Below are 10,606 nucleotides of genomic sequence, written 5' to 3'. Positions count from 1 at the left end.
TGCGGAGCCGAGGTGTCACCTCAAGGCCAGGAGAGCAGGAGGCCTGGGGCTGCGGGAAGCCTGGGAGGGCTGGGAGCTTCGTGGAGAGGGCGCGAAGGCCCAGAGGGGACAGGCAAGTGTTCCCTGGGGGAAACCTGAGAGGACCGAGGCAGAGGGCGACGCTGGCGGGAACGGGGAGGAACTGGGGACTCCCCGGAATTTGAGGGCAGATTTTCTTCTGAAGCTGGTTGGCATGATCTTCCTCCTGTGTGGCCCAGGAATGCTCACCTGTCTCATAAACCCCGAGTTCCCTCCTCTGCTCCCCTCCAAGATCCACGCCACCTTGGACCTGCAGCTCTACCTGTTTCCCTGGCCAGCACTCAGCACTCAGCACTCAGCACGGATGCCCTGGTCAGAGGCCAGGACGCAGAGCCGTCGTAGAGGGGTGGCCCAGCCCAGGGGGCCCTGAAAACCAGGGGCCAGCTCCTCCGGCTCCAAGACACCCCAAGGCCCTCCTGCATCATGACCATTTCCAGGCACGGGAGACAGACACCCAGAGCAGGAAAGGGGTGAGGAGGAGACAGACGCACTCGGAGCCAGCGGGTGAGGGTCATTCAGAGACAAAGACGGTGAGACCAAGTCTGACACAGACAGAAAGACCTAGAGACATTTTGGGAAGCCCGCTTGCCCCCGCTGCCCCTCCCGCCTACTCCCCTCTCCACAGGGACCCAACGACATTTCCCTGTTCAATAGTGTGAAGTCCCTTAAGAATCCCCATCCGCACCCCACCTCTGCCCCTGCCCTCTCCCCTCCAACCCCCTGCTACGGCTCCAGCTTTCTCTCAAACCCCTTCCCGGCCGCGTCTCTAAGGGACGAGCTCCTGACGCAGGGCCTTCTGCAGCCTCTCGTCCTGGCCGGTTCTCGACGCTTCTGTTGGTCCAGGTCCTCGTTCTGGCCAAGAACTAAGAGCCAAGAGCCCGAATCCGGGCCAGGAAGGCGGGAGGCGGGCAGTCAGCTGGCCAGAGTGAGCGGGGAAACCTGGAGAGGGTCGGGGACCCCAGAGTACAGCCCAGGGACGCGGCCCCGCCGGCGGGCCCCAAGCAGCACTGAGCCCCAGGGCTGGGCTGGGGTCAGGGTACAGCGGGGACAAGGAGAGGACAGCGGGAGCTCTGCCAAGGACTGACATGGCCGTGTCACCTGGGGACCCCGTCGGGTGGCGAGGTGGGCCCCGGAGGTTATTAGCAGGTGATGCATGTGCAGAAACGGAGGAGCCCTTCCGGCTGCCCTTGGGCCCTCACCCCATCCTCTCCCAGGCCCGCCCTTGACGTCCTGCTCCTTCAGTGCCACGGTGGGTGCTGCTCTGGGGTGTGAAGCGCACGTCACACAAAGGCCCTTGGCTTTGCCTCTTGTTTTCTTCTTGCTCTCCTCTCTCTCTCTCTCTCTCTCTCTCTCTCTCTCTCTCTCCTCTCTCGCTTGATTTAGACTAACCACAGGAGGCAGGGGTCCTGAGCACCCCCCCCCCAGTGGATAACCACCTCTAGCTACTAGATGGGACGGGAGCGGGGGCGTGGAAGCTGGGAGGAGGGTCACGGAGCTGGGAAAGAGGCTGGAAAGGCCCCTGGGTGGGGAGTTCCCTGTTCTACCCAGGAGACGCAGAAACTGTCTGTCCCAGGGTGCCTGGCTGGCTCAGTCGGTGGAGCATGTGACTGTGGGTTGTGGGTTCGAGCCCCACATGGGGTATAGAGATTACTTAAAAAAAAAAAAAAGAGCTTTGGGGAGAAAAACAACAACAACAACAACAAAAAAATGAGTCTGACAAAATGGGCTGTGGGTCAAGAAGGCATAGGTGACATGACACAGCCCCCTGCCCCTGCCCCCCCGCAGCTCGTTGCCTAAGTCCTGGGAAGTGTGACAGATCTTGAGTCCAGCTGTTAGGAGGCTAGCGGGTCAGAGCGCTCTTGGGGAGAAGGCTGGCCTTCAGACTGCCGTCAGGGACACTAGAGGTGGTGACCGGGGAGGCAGCCGGGCGCTGCAGTTGGTTAAGCGACTGGACTCTCGTCCAGGCCCAGGTCCTGATGGGAGGGCCCGGAGGTCCAGCCCTACATCAGGCTCTGAGCTCAGCGGGGAGCTTGCCTCAGGTTTTCTCCCTCTGCCCCTCCTTCCCCCCTCGTGCTCGCTCTTAAATCTTTAAAAAAAAAAAAAAAAAGGTGGTGACTGTTTGCAGAGTTTGTTACCAAGATCTGGGAAAACTGAGGACCCTGTGTTAGACTCAGGGAAAGCTGGAATTGGATGGGCCGACACTTTCCAGGCTCTTACTGAGTCTTGGCTTTAGGGACATGTGGGAAACAGGTCTTGTGACCTTCTGGTCTCTGTGCCTTCCTTTTTTATTTTACTTCTTTGACACAGAGAGAGAGTGCGTGCACACAGCAGGGGGAAGGGCAGAGGGAGCGGGAGCAGCAGGCTCCCCGCTGAGCACGGAGCCTGACCACATGGGACTCATCCCGGGGTCCCAGAGGCGCAGGGGATGCTGCGCCGTCAGACTCGGGGTTACAAGCCCGTCCCCACTGTGGCCCTGTCACTCTCTACGCCTCCAGTCCTGGGGCACAGGGGGGAATGAGTTCAAGGGTAGAGACCAAAGGCAAGAGTTGCAGCCATCACTCCCGGGAGCAGCCCTGCACTGGGGACCTGTCCTGGGGACCCATCTGGCTGGGTTCCACCCCTGCGGTGCTGGGGGCAGAAATCTGTCTGCACTTCCTGCTGCAGCCCTGACCAGCTTGGACCTGGGCCTCTTCCTTCTTCACCGGGTCCTGGAGGGACACAGGAGGCGGCTCAGGGACACGCTTACATAAAGGGAGACCCCAGGGAGGGGCAAGAGGCACGCAGGCTCCCACACGGAGGAGGGGCAGCTTCCGCTGGATCCGGAGACCCTCCCTGCCCTTAATCTCGGTCCCAGATGTCCCCGTCCTCAGTTCCTTGCGTTGTATGAGTCTAAGAGGCGAGCTGAAGTAAGGAATTCTTCCCAGGACTCAGCAGTGCAAAGTTCCCCAAGGCTTAGTCGGCTCAGCCCCGACCCGAGCACGCACACTCACCGGCCCCCACCCAACCATGCGCACTCCTCCCCCCCAAAGCACGTCCCCGCAGGCCCCAGCCAGCACAGCCAGCGCGCACACTCGCCGCAGCCTGCACGCACACGCACAGGCCGGAGAGGCGGGCTGTACCACCCCCTGGTGGCCAGAGCAGCGAGGCCGCCCCTGCGCTCCCGGCCCTCCGGGCTCCGCCGCGAACTCTCCGGAAGCCCCGGGACGCGGACCCCGCACACAGGTTTTCAGCGAGGAAGCCGCGGCGGCCGCGGGGGAGTCACCCCGAGAGTCGGGGCGCGGCGGGGCCCGAGGCCGTGTCCGCCGCCTCCCAGGCGCCCGGGCCGCGCTCACGGCCCCGCCTGGCTCCTCCCGGGCGGCGGCGTCCTCGGGGATCCCTCCCGGCCCCGCGGAGCCCCCGGCGCCCGGCCCCGCGCGCAGCCTTGGCCCCTGCGCCCTCGGGGACCCGGCTGCCCTGCGGCGTCCCGGGGCTAACAGGGACGGGCCGCTCGCCCCCGCCCCACGACGCGGTGGGCCCCGCAGCTGCCCGGCCTCCTGTCTCCGGGTGACCGGTGCTTGGCGGCCCGTGAGGCGGCCGTTGCTGGGCGGCGGCGGGGGTAGGGAGGCGCGGGGGGCCCGGGGGGACCGGGCGGTGCGGGGGTCCGGGGGGGTGACCGGGCGGTGCGGGGGGCCGGGGGGGGGTGACCGGGCGGTGCGGGGGGCCGGGGGGGGGTGACCGGGCGGTGCGGGGGGCCGGGGGGGGGTGACCGGGCGGTGCGGGGGGCCGGGGGGGGGTGACCGGGCGGTGCGGGGGGCCGGGGGGGGGGTGACCGGGCGGTGCGGGGGGCCGGGGGGGGTGACCGGGCGGTGCGGGGGGCCGGGGGGCGCGACCGGGCGGTGCGGGGGGCCGGAGAGGGTGACCGGGCGGTGCGGGGGGCCGGGGGGGGGTGACCGGGCGGTGCGGGGGGCCGGGGCGGGCCATGGCGCTGGCGGGGCCCCCGGGGGGCGCGGGCTGGACCTGGCGGCCGGTGGCCCGGGACGCACTCCTGGCGCGGGCCTTCCACTCCTGCACTGAGCTGCGGGGCCGCTTCTACGTGGTGGGGGGCCTCCCGGGCGGAGGGGCCTCGGAGCCGAGCGGCGACACGGTGCTCTTCGACCCCGCCGCGGGCCAGGCGGTGCGGGGCGCCGGGGACGGCCCGCGGCGCAGCCACCACGACGCGGCGCCGGTGGGCGGGCGCTGGCTGTGCGTGGTGGGCGGCTGGGACGGCTCGCGCCGCCTGGCCACCGTGGCCGCCCTGGACGCCGAGCGCGGAGCGTGGGAGGCGTGGAGCGCGGCCCCCGGCAGCCGGCCACCCGTCGGCCTCAGCAGCCACACGTGCACCCGCGTGTCGGACCGGGAGCTGCGGGTGGCGGGCCGGGAGGGCGGGACCCGCACCCAGCGGCGCTGCGGGAGCATCTTCACGCTGAGGCTGGACCCCGGCGCGCGCACCTACTGGTACGGCCCCGCGCCCCCGCCTCCCTTCCTCCCTTCCGTGCTTTCGCCACAGTAGAAGCAGAGCGCTTACGTTCCCCAGAAAGCCCAGCTGAGGCCCGAACTCCTGCCTCCCTGCAGCTATAAGGAAGAGGGCTGCCGCACGGCCTCGCGCTCAGGCCACTGCGCTGCCCTGCTCCCGACTCCGGGGCCCCGCCCAGGCCACCAGCTATTGCTCTTTGGGGGCTGCAGCTCCCCCGAACCGGAAGTGGCTGGGCATTGGAGTCTGGGGAAGATTAAGGTATTCTCTACTCCCATCTTGCTGCGGGTGGAAGGGGGCTAGAACTGTGAGGTCCGAACTCCTCCAGCCAACCCCTTCTTTCTCCCGGAAGGAGGAGCCCCCTGCTGCCCCTCATCTGACTGAACAGCTTGCCAGGCTCGTGAGCAAGGGGCAGGGGGCCCGGCAGGGGCCTCAGGGACTGCGGCATCACTCATGCTCTGTGGTGGGGCCCTTTGCTGTGCTGTTTGGTGGAGAGACTCTGACCAGAGCCAGAGACACCATCTGCAATGACCTCTACATCTATGATACGCGTGAGGGCTGGCTGCTGGAGGAGGGGGGGAATGCGGACATGGTAGGGAGATAGGAGAACCACAGACGCAGAAGGAGGATGGAGTGACGGGGTATAAAGAGGAGCAAAAATTAATTGACCAGTTAAAGGAATACACAGAATATTAAACTGTGCAGAGACCCACAAATTGAGGAGAAAAGAAAACGGGGGGGGGGCACCTGGGTGGCTCAGTGGTTGAGCATCTGCCTTCAGCTCAGGTCATGATCCCGGGGTCCTGGGATTGAGTCCCGCATCAGGCTCCCTGTGAGGAGCCTGCTTCTCCCTCTGCCTGTGTCTCTGCCTCTCTCTGTGTCTCCCATGAATAAATAATTAAAATCTTAAAAAAAAAAAAAAAATACGGGCAAACCTTTGGTCTTGTGAGAAGCCTCATGGTGCCAAAATGCTACTGCCTCATTAGCACCCTCTCTCTTACCCAACAGGCAAGTCCCCTCCTCTGTGGTTTCACTTCCCCTGTGCAGACCGTGGGCTGAAACGTGTGGGCCACCGGACCTGCCTTTGGAACGATCAGCTTTACCTGGTTGGGGGCTTTGGTGAGGATGGCAGGACACCCAGTCCACAGGTTTGCATCCTGGACCTATTTATCTAAAGAATAGTGCCAAGACGCACTGCCACGCCTGTTGTGTTGCAGACTCATAAAGCATTGCCCGCAGACCTATCTGCCTCATTTCAAATGCTTATTAAATTTCAATCTGAGTCAACATTTGTTTGTGAATCTTTTTTGGGGGAGGGCAGTAAACAAGTAGACATCTTTATTTGCAAGGGGAAGGATAAAATATGGGACCTCCTCTGATACTGTGAGCCATTAGCCTAATGGAACCAAGCCCCACAAGTCATAGGCTTTTCCATGCCTCATGCAGATCCCGCCCCTCATATTGGGAGAAAGCTTCAGGCTAGAGCTAAGCATTCTGACCAAAACATTTAATTAACAAAAAATATTACAATAGCAGAGAAAATAATAATAATAACAATAAAGAGAAATTAGAAGTGGGAGTCAGGGTAGAAAAAAATGCAAACGCCTTGGTTCCTAGGAGACCAACACTCCAGCTGAGCTGGACTTAGCCCCAGCCCCTTCTGAGTTCTCCTTGGCTGCTGGCTTCTCATCTTCCCCCATGAGACGAATGTTGTGCTTTTCCCGGAATTCATTTAATTCTCTTCCTTTTGCCTGAAGCTGCTGTGTAAGGGTCTCAATGATCTTCTGTATCTAGAGGCCAAGCGACAGGGATTATATGAGGATTTCAGGACTCCCTTCCCCTACCTGGTACAGACTATGGCTGGAGGATGTGAAGGAGGGATGATACCTTTAGCCTCACCAAGTATTGATAGTGGAGTCCAAAGACTAAAAGTATGCCTTTCTCAAATACAATGATTTATGAACTTCAATGTACCTAAGAATCACTTGGGCTGTTTGTTTTTAAAATACCACTCCATGGGCAGCTGGCACAGTTGGTAGAGCATGCAACTCTTGGTTTCGGGGTTGTGGGTTCAAGCCCCACGTAGGGCACAGAGATTACTTAAAAAAAAAAAAAAAAAAAAAAAAAAGGCCACTCTATAGGCCTCACCTCTAATTGTTCTGAATCAGTGGCTCCAGGAAACTGCATTTTAAATCAGTTCTCCAGGTGACCTGGATGCAAGTACCCATGGACCACACTGTGAGACACACTGCTCTCACCGCCACCTCTCCCCCAAATCAGCCAGGCCACAGAGCGCAGGGAAAAAGGCAGACAGCCAGCAGCCTCTCCTGTCAGAGGAGTTCGACTTACTAGAGCATAAAAAGCACCGGCTAACGGGCCTTTCATGCGGTCTTCGCCATGGGTTCCCACCCATTTGCTTATACCACGTTCCCTAAATCCTGGCCCCCCCCCTCCCCTTTGCTCCCAAAGCTTCTACTGGAGGACTCCTGCTCACCTGCTCCTTGTTGTTCTCCAGGGCAGGCAGCACCTCTTTGACAGTCCGCTCCACCAGCACGCCCCCAACCATTCGGTAGCACCTGCGGGCCTCATCGACCTCCTTCAAGGTGTCAATCACCAGGCTGCGGCACGGGGACAAGGCAGATCTGAGAATGCGGCCCCTCTCTGCTGCAGCCTTCCCTTACAAATGGCCTCTCCAACTTTCCTACTGACCGGTGCTCCCCGACCTCCTCACCTGTGCTCATTCAACTCCATCTCCAGCTCAGCTGCTTTGGATGCCAGACCCCGCTGCTCCTGCCGAAGACGGTTGAAGCCAGCGATAACCTTGGAAGATGAGAGTTAAGTGAGAGAGGAGACAGTGGACATGGCTGAGGCTCAAAAAACAACACAGGATGGCAAGCTCTGGATACCTACCTTGGAACAGGAGTAGGTCCAAGTCTGTAATTTCTACCTGTAGTCTGTCTGAAATTCCATTCACTAAACACTTACCGAGAGCCTACTCTGTGGGGGAACTTAACCAGTCCTTCTCGCAGCTTCTGTGTGGTGACGAATAGGCATTTATAATACAGGACGGGTGGGGAGCTCCTGGAGCACCTGCAGAGGAGCTCAGACTTGCAGGTAAAGAAGGCTCTAGGGAAAGGCTTTGTAGGGAGTACTCTCGTTTGGCTCTACCCAGCATTCCTCCCACAAGGGAACTGCCTTCCTTAGCTCAGGGGGTGCTTGTGGGGCTACTATTGACAGGACCCTTGCTCCCTGACCACAGGGGCAGTCCACAGGGGCAGTGACCTATTCTGCACCAGAGTGTCTGTTCAGGAACTGACTCTGGGGTAGAGACAAAAAGTTACAGAAGACAGCTGTAGTGAAGACAACTAGATGTCCTATAGAGATGATCCTCCATCCTTCTTCCTGAAACCCTCAACGCTGCCCTAGTTCTTGAACTTTTTCTTTTTTAAATAAACATTTTATTTATTCATGAAAGACACAGAGACAGAGAGGGGCAGAGACACAGGCAGAGGGAGAAGCAGGCTCCATGCAGGGAGCCAATGTGGGACTCAATCCCCGGACTCCAGGATCACACCCTGAGCCAAAGGCAGACACTCAACCACTGAGCCACCCAGGCGTCCCCCCCCCAAGTTCTTGAACTTGGTGTGACCCAGTTCTTGAACCTTTCTTTTCATTGTGTTCAATTCTCTGAACTGCCCACTATCCTTCCAGAACACTACTTAAAAAGAAACAAAAAAAAGTTGGCTGGAGTCTGTTTCTGTAGCCTAGAAACCCTAACATAGGCTTGCAGAGAGACACTGCCTTAACTGGAGCCTGAAGATGAGAAACTGGGGGAGGAAGGGGTGCAAGAGAAGTGTGAGAAATGGGATCCCCAGGTGGCTCAGCAGTGGAGCGTCGGCTTTCGGCTCAGGGCGTGACCCCGAGGTCCCGGGATCAAGTCCCACATCAGGCTCCCTACGTGGAATCTGTTTCTCCCTCTGCCTGTCTCTCTCTCTCACGAATAAATAATCAAAAAAAGTGGGGGGGGAATCCCGGGGTGGCTCAGCGGTTTAGTGCCTGCCTTTGGCCCAGGGCGCGATTCTGCCATTCTGGAGTCCTGGGATCGAGTCTCGCATTGGGCTCCCAGCATGGAGCCTGCTTCTCCTTCCTCCTGTGTTTCTGCCTCTCTCTATGTATATCATGAATGAATGAATGAATGAATGAATGAATGAATGAATAAATCTTAAAAAAAAAGAGAGAAAAAAAAAAGCAGTGTGAGAAGTAATATATGTAAAGGCCCAGAGGAATGATTACTACCAGCTCCCTGTTTCCTGGAAACAGAGCAGGGAATCCAAACAGTGTGCAAAGCAGACAGTACTAACAGCGCGGCCACCATGACTTTTAGTACAGGGCCCCGATGACTGGGTTCAGAAGGAAGTATCAGATGAAAAGTAGAAAATGTAATGAGGAAAGAAAATCGTGGGGGTGGATGGGATACAGAAAAAGACGAAATAAAAACCGGGGGCCTGCAAAGACCAGGTTTCAGGCTTTGTCTCTGCCACATACTGGCCCTGTGGCCTCAGACACTGAACCTGAACCCTATGGTTCTCGGCCCTGGCTACTGTCAGAATCCCCAGGGGATCATGAAGAGGGACACCTCAGAACAACTACACAATCACTGGGTGAGTCCCAGGCCTCGGTATATCTTTTTAAAAGATTTATTTAGGGGATCCCTGGGTGGCTCAGCGGTTTAGCACCTGCCTTTGGCCCAGGGTGTGATCCTGGAGTCCTGGGATCGAGTCCCGCATCGGGCTTCTGGCATGGAGCCTGCTTCTCCCTCCTCCTGTGTCTCTGCCTCTCTCTCTGTCATAAATAAATAAATCTTTAAAAAATAAAAAAATAAAAGATTTATTTATTTTCAGAGATAGAGAGAGTGCCCTGAGCAAGGGGAAGGGGCAGAGGGAGAGAGAGGATCCCATGTAGACTCGCACTGAGTACAGGAGCCGGGGTTCGATCTCATGGCCCTGAGATCTTGACCGGAGCCCAACTCAAGAGTGGGATGGGTGGAACTCTTAACCTACTGAGCCACCCAGACGTCCCAGGCCTCGGTATTTTTAAAAGCTCTCCACCATAATTCTAAGTGCAACCAGAATGGAGCCCCCAGCGTGACTCCCTGCGAGCCTTACTTCTTACTTGCCTGACCTGTGAAATGCACGTGGTACCTCCTTAGAGAGCCCCTGGATGACGTGACCCAGTTAGTGGGAAAGGGCTTTGTAAGCAGTCAGGTATGGTAACTACTACCTCGGCCTTCTCTCCAGACCCGGTGGCCGCCTGGCCGCTCTTGATCAGCTGAGCACTGAGCCCACCTGCTCAACTCCTGCCCAGTCACTCACTCCTGTTCACACCATGTCCAGCATCACCACCTCTAATGACCAACCACCTCATGTTTACTAGGATCTTTCATCTCCAGCTCTCTCTGCAAGGCTCATCTACAGCTAGTGAGCTACTAATGGCTGACCCGTCCCACCACTACATCCCTTCTACTGCTCAAAAAGCCAATGAATAGGACTGACCAGCACCCTGTCACTCCAGCGGCAGGCACGCTGCCTTCTTCCAACCACCATCCTTCCATCTTGGTCCACTTCATCCCCTTGTTCCAAAAATGCCTTGGAAATCTGTTCTTCCTTTGCCTCCACTGCCTATACCAAACTATTCCATTTATAGTTAGCTTCTTCTCCACTGTCAATGTGTGACAGATCAAAATCATTTCATCTAAGAAAATCTTAACCAGATTCTAGATGCTCTCCTAGCACCCAAATAACCCACTCCTCTGGATGTGTGCGGTTAAATACACCAATGAAATCAGCTTTAAGACTCTAAAATTTCTGGGATGCCTGGGTGGCTCAGTGGTAAAGCATCTGCCTTTGGCTCAGGGCGTGATCCTGAGCTCCCCACAGAGAGCCTGCTTCTCCCTCTACCTGTGTCTCTGCCTCTCTGTCTCTCACGAATAAATAAAATCTTAAAAAAAAAAAAAGTAAGTTCAACCCTGGTTAGTATAGA

At 58.1% G+C, this 10,606-nt stretch overlaps 1 protein-coding gene across 1 annotated transcript; it reads left to right on the top strand.

The window, feature by feature from the left end:
• Positions 1 to 4,011: 4,011 nt before the first annotated feature.
• Positions 4,012 to 9,451, top strand: KLHDC9 (kelch domain containing 9). Its single transcript, XM_072759664.1, has 5 exons — positions 4,012 to 4,551; positions 4,669 to 4,828; positions 4,920 to 5,118; positions 5,576 to 5,715; positions 7,083 to 9,451. Exons 1-5 carry the CDS (start codon positions 4,037 to 4,039, stop codon positions 7,404 to 7,406), a joined length of 1,338 nt encoding a protein of 445 aa, XP_072615765.1. The 5' UTR covers positions 4,012 to 4,036; the 3' UTR covers positions 7,407 to 9,451.
• Positions 9,452 to 10,606: the final 1,155 nt, after the last annotated feature.

Source organism: Vulpes vulpes, chromosome 5, assembly GCF_048418805.1.
Source record: "Vulpes vulpes isolate BD-2025 chromosome 5, VulVul3, whole genome shotgun sequence".
Taxonomy (NCBI): Eukaryota; Metazoa; Chordata; class Mammalia; order Carnivora; family Canidae; genus Vulpes; species Vulpes vulpes.
This window is presented reverse-complemented; position numbering and strand designations above follow the sequence as displayed.